General features: G+C 38.8%; 1 protein-coding gene across 2 annotated transcripts in view; it reads left to right on the forward strand.

Annotated features, from left to right (window-relative positions):
* The window catches only part of PDE11A (phosphodiesterase 11A), a 127,555-nt gene that overhangs the window by 82,501 nt on the left and 33,020 nt on the right, over nucleotides 1–12,034 (forward strand). For both annotated transcript variants that reach the window (XM_064660734.1, XM_064660735.1), the window contains exons 11-13: nucleotides 4,430–4,576; nucleotides 4,680–4,787; nucleotides 9,978–10,087. In XM_064660734.1, coding sequence (XP_064516804.1) covers nucleotides 4,430–4,576; nucleotides 4,680–4,787; nucleotides 9,978–10,087 — 365 coding nt within the window. The remainder of the gene's footprint in view (nucleotides 1–4,429; nucleotides 4,577–4,679; nucleotides 4,788–9,977; nucleotides 10,088–12,034) is intronic.

The following is a 12,034-nucleotide window of genomic DNA, read 5'->3' on the forward strand; positions in this document are numbered from 1 at the left end:
ATAGCTTTCACATAGTGAAAACTAGTGTTTCAACTCTCACGGGAAGTTTGGTTGCAAAACTATGCAGATCAATAGGGAAATCCATAAAGTTTCTTCCCTGTTTGGAAGGACTGGTAGTGTAGCAAGACACCTATCATGAGCTTATAGCAGCTATTACACCTGGAAGTTACTCAGGATAGGAAGTTTGTCCCCTTTACTTTCGCCCATCTCCAAGGGATCGTTCTTTTACTGTTTATAACTATAAACCGATTTGAAGTTCACATGTAAGAATACATTTAATGGTATGGTTTGCATATGTTTTCTCATAGCAGTATTGGCCATTATTAAGGTACTTGTGTGTTGCATGTCAGAAACTGAAAGCAGGATTAAAGGGAAAGCAATTTGCAGTAACATTAACCAAGCTGAATGTAAAATCTCTGTCTCATTCAGGAAATGTGTTTAGTAAGAACAGCAGAAGACTCCACTTTTGCTTCTGCTGATTGATTGCAGTCACTTTATTCACCCTTACAGCAAGAATGTTGTTAAACACTCTGTGTATGCCTGTGTGCATATTATACTGCGTTTTTCTGACATACATTTAAACACACTGCTCAGAAGAAAAATGAGTATTAATGAATACTTATCTTTGTTATGTAGTTGCATGCTAACAATATAAAGAACCTGTTCTATAGAACATGTTTTATACATAATTCTAAAACTGTGAAATAATTGTCTTCAGCAGCACTAAGGTGTAAGTAGTACACCTACTAGTAGATGTACTAGTAGCTTTTTTTTCAAGTATTCAGCCTTTCAAAGTTTCCCTAAAAATTTTACTTTAGTTTCCTTACATTTTCCTTCTTAGGTTTTATTCATCCACAGCAGCCCAAACGTGTATTAATACGGAACCAGAAATGTTATTTTTCTGTTCCCATGGGCTGTCTTTTGTAGTGGCCAGAATTGTGACTTTATGGTGGAAGCCACTTTGGTGTTCCATGTATTTTGAAGTAAAATGCTCATTAATGACATATGGCCCTTTTGCAATGGCTGAGATAAGGTAAGGCTCAACCAGTTGCTTGTCTCCTACCTGTTTACATGTACTGAGCAGGCTGTGATACAATTTACATGATAGCAAAGAGCAGCGGGGCAAGAAGTATCTGTCTCCAATCTGAATTGAGTACAAAGGCTCTTTTCCTCCTTCCTGTATTCATTCCACCCTGTACCATGCACTCCTGAGTATGGAGTAGACACAGACCTTATGTTTATGGTCTCATTTGGAGGAATGACATCCTCTTTTTAAGCTGCCTACAAGTGATGATAGCTTCCTAGTGTGGCAGCTGCTGAGTTTGCACCTCATCAGGCAAGAACATTTGCCTTCCGTGTGTTCAGCCAAACTTGTGTTCTCGATTCCTTTGAAGACAAATTTTTGGTTTAGTACTGGAGTATGGAAATGTGACCAGAGGAGGCACACCCAGTTTTAATTTACTGTAAGCTCACAGAAGAGTCATGTGAATTTTTCTCAAGGACGAAGAACATTGAAATTGCTTGATTTCAGGGTATAATGTTCTTAATTGTTTTTAGAAAGGGGAAATTGAACTTCAAAATGCTCAAAAGGAAATAAACCTTTTAAGTGATTCTAAAACACTGGGGTGCTTTAAAAAATAATTTCACTGTAACTTGGAATTTTAATTGCCTGCCCCTTTCTCTTGCTGTCATGGTACTTTCATCCTCTCTGTTCTCCTGAAAGAGAGTGTTGTTATTGCTGTTTATTTTAAGAAATCTACTGGAATTTTTCCTGCAGTACAGCAAAATTTCAGGGGTGAATATGTTTTAATATTCTGTATTATTAATATTTTTTATATCTCTGTAATTAGAATAATGAAGTTTTAATGACTGCTCTCCTATAAACCCGAACTTCTGCATTTCTTGCCTAAGAAGCTGAGGGTAATCAATGCCAGGTGCAGCCAGAATATTGCTGCAGCCCCACAATATATTTTTTTTAACATTATTCAAATTAATCTCTACATTCATAATTCTGTTGTTTCCTTTATTGCTCTTTTAAAGCAAATGGTTCTTTTTTACAGTTGTTATCTCCTGGCTATTAATTCAGCTGTTATTTTGGATTATGGCACTCCTGATAAATTTAGGAATGTAAAACCTCATAAATACATAAAAGTTTCAGACTGACATGGGAAGAAATTGGGTTTGACTTGTTTTATTAATATCCTGTTGTTCAGTTTGCAATAGGTTTGGAATATATTGTTATTTCTCCAGTGTTTGACAAATGGAAAAACAATTTTAGTTGAGCAACTGCTTCAGGTGTTCTCTCTTGAATTGTAACGGGCTGGTAACAGTGTTGGTTTCCAGTAAAAAATTGCAAGGAAAAGATCTGTTTTCCTTTAAGATGCCAAAAAAGTGAAAATTTTGATCAAACCCCACTTCAAAGTTAATGAAAATGCAACAGTAGGTTTGTAAAGATAGTTTTGATAAAACAATTTCAAGAAGGTCTACTGACAATCAAGTGCTTCTGTTTTAGAATCTTTGTTATTTAAACTTTTCACTAAGGAACAAAGCAGTATAAGGTGTAAAAATGTTTCTTCCCTCAAAGACATTTTATAGCGAGTCTATTTTTATGCAGTGAGTGTATTCATAGACTAAATATTATTGTGCATCTTGAGTATCCCCCACAGCTCTGAAGAATAACTGAATGATAAAAGTCACAATTTTTGTAAGCCTGCTGAAGGTCTGGACAGCACAGTCTCCAGGTCAGCTTTCCTGCTTCACACCTAACCATATTTTCTTTCTTTCTTTACCTCAGAAGTATATACATAGTTTTTCAGACAAATCTTAAAGGGTATTAAGGTGTAACTCCTGTTAGGATCATCTAGAAGTATTTCAGATTTTTCAGTAATTCTTAAAAAAAGATGCTGAACTGATTCAACCGGGATAATTATGCTAGCAGACGAAGAAGTGTGCGGTTAACAGAACTGACATCTCTGCCTGCATGCTCCAGTGGTTCTTCAGCTGTGTCCTGGGATGACACTTGACTTGCTGGGTTTGTTGTATTTCCTATATCAGTTAAACACACTGGTATAGTGCCATGACTTTTTGTGGTACTGGCATGCTTTACTGGGTACTGAACTAAAAAGACTTTTCTTTTAGCTAGCAAATAAGTTAAACCCACGATGTTAATACTATTTTATGACAGGCTTACACCATCTTCTCTTGTGTAGTGTAGCTAAAGCATCTTAATTTCTGCATAAAGTAATTATTGAAGTGGCACTTTCTCTTCAGCCAGAAGAAGCTTTTTACATGTCAGCAATTGTTGTACTTAGGGTGCACTATTTCAAAACACAAGTTTTCAAGAAGGAAGCCATAAGATGGTCATGCAGAATCTGTAACTGTGAAGGTGAACTTAGAGTTGCATGAACTAATTGATATTTTATGCAAGTGAGTAGCTGAATGTGCCATACCAGCTGAGTCCATGTGATTTTAACTAATTCAGCATTGTCCAGCTCATAGCCTGTGGGCTGGATCTAGTGCCTTTGTGAGGCTTCTACCTGACCCATCACCTTCTCACTGTGGGAGACAGGGAACAGATGCTCCTTCAGCAAATGCATCCTCCTCCACCTGCCCTCTCTAGGGAGATGAATGGCAAGTCTGAAGGGGCGTAAAGAAGGGCAAGGAAGCCCGTGAGGGTTGTCAGCACCTCTGCCTGGCTCACGCAGGTGCTGTATGCATTAGCCAGTCCGGCACACTTGTCTGTATGTTTGTGTGTTCATGAGAAGCTCATTCCTCTCTTACAAACAGAATAAAAGTCCCTGTTACATAGACAGCAAAATGTAAGGCTTTTGCTTTTGCTGTATTGACTTACTACATAATCAGCATGTTGAAAATTCTTTCATTTTACTTTAGAAAATACTTCTGCTAGACATATTTTGTATTGCTCTTCTTTCGGTTCTATGTACATGTAGTGAAGAGTATAAAGCAGAGGGCACTTGTATACTTATGGTTGTAAAGACATTTGGATGAAGAAATTCTGCAGAGCAGTATATTTGCTTTGCAATTCTAAATGGTAGCAATTAAAATTCCCAGCTGCTGGCTGTCCAGATGTTTGTTGCATTACAGCACTGTAATTTGCATTGGAATATATTGTGTTACTGCAGTAGCTGTAAAGTGGTCAGCTTTCAGTCTAAGCCCTGTATCTGGGCTCCAGTTGTGATGGTGAACATATTTTCTGCTCATAGCAGGTTCTTCTCCTTCCCACTCTTTCCACACTCTGTTAGCTTGACACGTTTGTATTTCTCAGATGAAGACTTTTACTGCTCGGCATTTGAATCAAGCAGGGGATGTATTGACAGGTCAGAACTGATGTACGGATTGTTTCTTGTAAGAGTGACACGGAAAAAAAGACCGAAGTTTTGAATCGGAAATTTCCCTTTGGCATTTTCAGGCAGCAAACATCCCTCTGGTGTCAGAGCTTGGCATTGACAATATCCATTTTGATGACTTCTCACTTGATGTGGATGCCATGATTACTGCAGCCCTGCGGATGTTCATGGAACTTGGAATGGTTCAGAAATTTAAAATTGACTACGAGGTAACCATCTGCGCTGCGGATATCTGCTGCTTTTGTTCTGGCACTGCTCTGTCCATTTGTACACATTTAGTAGCCCTGATACAAATTGTACTTTTAATTTCAGACGCTGTGTAGGTGGCTTTTGACTGTTAGGAAGAATTATCGGATGGTTTTGTATCACAACTGGAGGCATGCTTTCAATGTCTGCCAGCTAATGTTTGCCATGTTAACCGTAAGTATCCAGCTCCAGACGTAATCCCGTAAGAGCTTTTACTGCCGCATTGCCTTACATGTCTAATCATCTTCCAGCATTCAGTTCTTTTCTGGTTATTATGCTACTCATTTCCAATAGCAAAGCACACAGAACTTGTTCAACTTAAGGCATCGCATATTTGGCAAAACCCTATAGTGTTTTAGTGACAGTGGTATCATAAGCACATTAAAGTGACTGAAAACAGATGGCATTCTTGGAGTGAGCTTGTTATTATACATCTTGATCTTACAAAATGTTTTTCTTTTGGAACCCTTTGATTTGACATTTATTTCAGACTCTTAAATTGGAAAGTACAAAACCAAGGAAGATTAGAATCCCAAAGTATTTATGATGTTGATATTTATTACCTCCTTATCCAGCTTCATCTAAATAGCTGTAGAAGGTATTGCCTAAAAGCATTTCAAAGTTAACTTCCAGCACAGTGATCTAAGTGAATCTCATGTCTCCACTGGACACCATTAACGCTTAGGGGTTTTATTAACATGTATCTCCATCAGTACCTGTAGTTCCTTTCAGCATACAAGTAAATTCTGTTGAAAGTACCACTGCTAGTATACTAGAACAAGTATAATTGCTCTCTCTCCCTACCCCACAGCAACGTCACTGTGTGAAATAACCCATGCTTGGCTAGTTAATTCTTGTAAATGCATCAGTAAAAACCTCAGTGATCCTGGATATTTAATATTCTGGTTAATATGGTGAAAGAGAAGCAACATGTCTATGAACACAAAACACTTTTTTGCTGTACTTTACATTCTGGGTTTGCCTTATTTTCCGATAAACATTCAAGTTTTTAAAATTTTTTTCTTCGTGTTCAGTTTTAATGCCTAATGTATTGTGAACATTAACTTGGCCATATTTGTAGCATTTGTGCAAGTATTTATTTATCTGAGATGTTGTGTGCTTGCTCTCTAATTTTTGTTCCATGAATACCTATGTTCTTGTTGCTGACTGGTCTCTGCAGTGCACTTAGGATTTGAACTCTGTTTGTAGAGAGGGAGACTCCACAGCCTGTGCCATTCCCAGCACAGGTCAGTGCACTGTTACATGGATTTGAGTCAGTCAGTGGCCTTTTTCCTACTCACAAGGCACAACTGTCCTGTGTGTGGGTTCCTGGCTGTCCTCCTCTGTTTGCCATTGTCTGTGTGCCAGAACTTTGTTGGGCAAGAAAAAAACCAAGTCTGACGTCCCCTAGCAGGTGGATGTTGGTCTAGTGCTTGGTCCAAACCCGTCTGTGTGGGTTTGTTTCTGTGAGTGCTTATGGAGGTGTAGCAAAGCTGTACCGTGCACCACGAGACAAAGGAAAAGGAGACGTTCAACAAGGGAGAACGGTCACATCTTCTTCTGGGCGCGGGGCTGTTCAGCTGAGCAGAACTGACGTTGTTTCAGCAGGCACTTTCTGACGCTCTCTAATGAAATCTGGTCGGAAAGCACGGGTGTCGGTTGTTTTTAGAGTTCTATAAATTTGACATGCACCTTTTTTTTTTTCAGCTTTAGAAAAACGAAAAGCGTTTTACTCTGATGAGTAAGGCAAAGGCGGGCAGCGCCGTTCGGTGTGAGTTACACAGTAATTTCTGCCAGACGCTGCCCAGGGTGAGGAGCCCCCCAGCCTCACCGGTGAGACCCCTAGGTGGAGCTCCAAGGCCAGGTTTGCGGCACGCTGCTCTTTTCGCTGGGAAACGCGCTCTCTCACCAGGCACTTCCATCTCGCCTAGAGGTGTCCGCATTGGCAGCCAGCAGGGAGAGAGCGCATCCCTGCTGCTCCAGCAGCCTGCCAGGCTTCCACTATAAACTGCTTGGGTTGTGGTTCTCACAGCATAATTTCAGGATCCTTTTAGCAGTCAGCACAGGGATGCAACTGTATGTGGGATGTGATCTGGCATTTTCAAGGCAAGTTCATTTCATTGCCCTCACTCCTAGTAATAAACTGAGCAATTCAGATGCATGTGCTCACAACATTGAACTAGCCACACATCCCACCCCACTTTGCTCTGGCTCTGGCTGAGGACAGAATAAGTTCAGGTGTGTGTTCTGTTTGGTCTGACTGATCTTGTAAAAAAAAAAAAAAAAAGACACAAAAGAGAGTCAAGAGACCAGTAACAGCACAAGGCTTGCTCCTACTGCATTTTCTTGGGGATACCATCCGAGTTAGTATGTGTCTTCTTTTTGCACTGCAAAAAAAGGGAAAATACGTTGACAAGCCCTTTAAAGGGCTTTAGAGGCTGCCTCTGATGGTCAAGAAAGCACTGCTTTGTGCAATTATTGCACCTTATTTCTGATGTCTCCATGAGAGTCAGCAATATAGACTGCACCACAAGTATAATCCGACAGGTCTATTTAGGGCATTTTCAGGTAGAATTTACCATAGCATAGTACTGTCTAATCTGTAATGCAGTAGCCTCTAATGGCCTGACCATACTCTTACTGAATGTAGAAGAAAAATTCAGCTGGCTTGAACAAGCCAAACAACAGAAATCTAACAAAGAGTAAACCAGTTTTTTCACTCCTAGTGAACTCAGCCTTTTGCATATCTAAAGTATGTTTCTACGTATTTTGTCTGTCCTGAACAATTATAAGCACAGTTCTGCAAGCCATAGTTCTGTATTTCAGATGTCCAGATATTCTGAAGACAAGCACTGCATCAAGGCTGTTCCCACAATTTAGACATTGCATGAGAGTAAACCACAGGATCAAACCCAAGCTTTGTTATCGATGCCTTTACCAGCACAGTTAACATTGATACTTATTTCAAAGGGTAAAAATGAACAAGTAAGCAATACAAAATTAAAATCCCATCTGGTGTGCTAATAACAAAACATATAGATGTGGGGCAAGGTATAATGAATGCAATTCATTTCCTCACATGAAAGAATGACCTCCATAACTCACTGGAGACTGTGCCACTCATGAGTTATGGGTCATTCCTTTTCTGGTGAAAATAAATTTTACTGCACCATCGTCTATAGCCATGTTTTTTTTCTCTCTGTGTAAATTCAGAAAATGGGGAAATGTAATCCCCTGTTTTCTTGCATTATGTTCAAAGAAGATATCCCCTTACTGTAACATTGTTTTAAATTAAATGGTTTTTTACTAAGTGACATATGCTATATTTCTTTCATATACTCAATGACTAGACTTTACATTAAATAAAATATGGCATTTATTTTTGAGATATTGCTACTGTTAATAAATTCCTTAATCAGCTTTTCTGCATTTGCAATACAGATTGAATCCTTGAGTTTAATCAAAGCTTGTGTTATGCTAAAGAATATTTATTACAACATCAATTTTATATTATAGAACTTATTTTTTAAGTTCTTTTAACTTAGCTATGAATATTTTTTCTAGACTGAAATGACATACGGCATGTCATCAGTTAAAAACCTATTTTTCAATCCCTTTTTAAGATAGACCTTTTTTACTATTTTTTATACAAGAGCAATGTTTAAAAAATAAAAAGATAAACTACTATTTTTTTAGAGAATTTCCTCTGCCTGGGTACATGTTAATGAAACTAAAAAAAAAAGCAATACTGCTACAAATCAGGAGAATCTCTTTCCTAATGTTCAAGTTATTCTGTACACCAGTGGATTCTACACAAAATTAATCTTTTTTCCTCATACTTCATCGTCTTTTCTGATGTGTAAACTTCAAGCAATTATAAAGCTTTTGTAGCACTTTTGTCCTTTTTGTTCTGCACTTCCTCAATTCCCACTGAAATGCATTCCTGAGCACCTGGGGGAGCTTGGCTCCCTGTCCTGCCTAAGTATTAACTGCAGCTACATTTCAGACTATCTAAACAGAGGGTACTTGGATTTGAATGTGCATTTCTTTGAGTAGAATTCGTGGTCTTCGGGATGAATAGAAGAGTTTACAGAGTATTGCTGCAATTGACTGGCATTACTGAGTGGATCACAAGTTCCTACCTGGGAAGGACAACAAGTCTCACTGTATCACATAAACCCTTTTCTTGCCAGTGGGTGAAATTATGCCCCAATGAAAATCAATGGGATTTGGGATTTCTCAGATGGTGTTAGTGTTCAGCCTTGATTTGGTACTCCAATATAAATGTATTTTATATTTCTTGAATATAATTTCCTTTCATACTGACTAGGTCATATGGCTAATTGAAAAGTGTCTTTGGAGACTGGCACTGTGGAAAGACAAGTGTTATGATTTTCCAGCTCAGCCAGTACTTTGTGCAGGCAATATGCCCTTCTGCTTCTGAAGAGTTGAAGAACCAGGTTGTTTCTGCCATGGGTAAGATGCACAGCACCAAACAGGGTGGTGTCCTACACAGGCTCTAGCACCTCCTCCAGACAGGATCTGTTCGGGATGCATGAGGTTAGCAATACCAATAGTGTTTCCTTTCTGACATGAGTCAGTTCAGGCAGGCAGACTGCTATGGCAAGTATCCATGAGGAGAAGTATAGTGGCAAAAAATGTTTCTAGAATCAGCTCCCTCATTCACACAGTCTGAGCTGCCTGTAGGCAATTTCATTACATCTGTTTTCAAAAATCTCTCCCATATTCAAGTGGGTATCTGCAGCAGAAAAAAGCCATTTGAGACATTTCCTCTTTAAATCATGCCACTTCGTTTCATTGTCCCAGGTAAAAAAAATCTTTTAATAGTTTGTAACAGTTTCATAGAGTACATTGTATGTGGGTTCTTTTATAGGTCTTCTGATTTAATGTCTCAGCTGTCTCGGACAGTAGGGATTGACCTAAGTGGTCATCTCAGAATTGAAGAAATCTACTAAATACTTCTCAGAACAATAATTTCAAAATGGAATCAGTTTAGTTTGAGGGTTTTTTATTTCTCTGATCAGAAAATCCAGTTACTATCTTAGTCTGCAGTTACTGATGTTTGTTTTCAGCTCTTTTTGCCTTCAGTGCCTTCTGGGTAGCAGAGAAATGGCATGCTGAAAATGCAACAAAGAGATAATAACAGATCACTCCAAGGACGTTATCTATTCTGCTAACCATCTAACATACAGCAGGGAATAGAATATGACAATAAAGCATTTATCTTCTCCTTACTGAAACGTTCATGGTATCAAAACAAAGTTGACTGTTGCTCGATGGACTAACATTACTTATCCCTTTTGCTACTGATAGTTACAGCTGCTATTTTTTTTCTGCTCTCAGACTGCAGGATTCCAGGAGATTCTAAGTGAAATTGAAATTTTAGCTTTGATTGTGGGATGCTTATGTCACGACCTTGACCACAGGGGAACCAACAATGCCTTCCAAGCCAAGTAAGCTTTCTAATTCTTACTATTTTAATTTGGTTTTCTTCCATGGGAGAGCAAAAGGTGACCAGGATAAAGAATGAAGCATTAATTTCAAGCCTCCTAGGCCAAGGCCAAGTATTCTTATTCCTGTATGCAGTGAGGGACAATCCATCTTTATCATTCTCTGTTCCTTTAGGTAATTGCTGGCCTGTCCTTTGTAGCAGGCTGTTGAACTGACACCACATATTAAAATGTGGTGCCAAAAGTTGATGTTCCTTTCAGGCTCAGCTATTATTGATTCTGGTATTCAACCCAGGAAACATCTAAATTGTCTATCTGGGTTGTTCTTACTGACTGGAATGCATGATATTGAGTAAAACCTTGTTCCCTTATTGAGAAGAAAAGAAGTAAAACTGAAATAATGCTTTCACAAAAACTTTCACACCAGTATAAGCAGGCATACATAAAGTAATTCCTAGCTTACGAAGTGCGATTCATACTTCACTGATGTGAAATATTACTCTACAGACTGTTTTCAATTCTGAAAATGAATTTTATTTTATTCAAAGTTCTTATGACCTGATTTAGCAGCCCTGACTTGCGTGTATTTTTACTTTCCATGCTGCTGCCATCAGGCACAGTGAGGTAGAAGCAGGCTTGAGGAAGTTTTGAGGGTGGTACTTCTTACTGTGGTAGTAAGGAAACTCCTTTGACCATGGTCAAATTAATTCCAAAATCAGTGTTCCCTGAGAACAGGCAGGACAACAGAAAATGTCCCCTGGCAACATCCTGGCCGAGCTGTGAAATAAAGCTGTCAGACACAGAGACTCCTTCAAATCCCATGTGGTTTTCTTCACTCCCTAGGTCCTCTACAGTCAGAATATGTCCTGCAGATCCCAGTGTGCATTTGCAGCTTTTTCTGTTCTGCTTTACTGCTAATCCTCCAGTGTGATGGGTTAGTGGTCAAATGGTTGTCCAAAGATATTTGAAAGAGTGTAATGCTTCATTAGCCTATTTTGTCCTACTTTTTGCAGAAATACTCTGCTGCAATGTGTGTATGTACACACTGCTGCATTTCGGGGGGCAAGTTGCCTCAGTGAACATCACTCAAACTGATGTTTCTGATGTTCACTAAGCTGCCATTTCCTGAGGTACTGGTGTTGCCATACAATCTCAATGAAACAATGACACTGTCTGGATCTTCAATCACCATAGCAAGGAAAATCAATTGCAGTACTCAAAAGACAGAGCTCATGGTGCAAAGGTTACCAAGCACTGCTAGATGCCTTTTTGCAGTGGAGACTTGAAGAGAATCAAAATAGACGAGACAAATGGGAAGGAAGCTCAGCTGATTGATGTTTATGTTCCTAATTTACAAGACCTAAAATTTACATCTTAGCCATTTCAGGCTCTGATTAAGTTAACCAGTTCTCTACTATAACATTACACAACAGCATCATTTGTGCAGAGGGATGGCTCAGTTAAAGGTGTAGGGTTTCAGCACTAGGCTGCTATCACTTATACTTGTTGTTTGACAATGGAGTACAAAGAGGAGGCTACCATTTTATGACTCCATAAAGAAACTGCTGAAGACATTTAATGAAAGACAAACATTACCACACATGCATAAAACATCCCTGAAAACAGAAACTGTAGTTTTCATAACAGCAACTATGATTTATTCCTCTAACCTGACATAAATTTAAGCATCACTTTTTCCTGTTTTATCTTCAGTATTCGATACTGCTGTTCTGTATGATGAAAGTTCAAGAGGTATATGATGGAGGCAATATCACAGTTGTTTAAAATGGCTCTGTTATATATCTCAGCATCACATTCTCTAGGGACAATGTTTCCTGGACATCCTTCTCTCTAATATAGCTGCTTCTGATAATTAAGTATCAGTATGGTGCAGTTTTATGGCATATGCTCCTAGGAGACTTCCTGTCTCTAGCATAATCTCTTATTCTC

This window comes from Pseudopipra pipra, chromosome 7 (genome assembly GCF_036250125.1).
Source record: "Pseudopipra pipra isolate bDixPip1 chromosome 7, bDixPip1.hap1, whole genome shotgun sequence".
Lineage (NCBI taxonomy): Eukaryota > Metazoa > Chordata > Aves > Passeriformes > Pipridae > Pseudopipra > Pseudopipra pipra.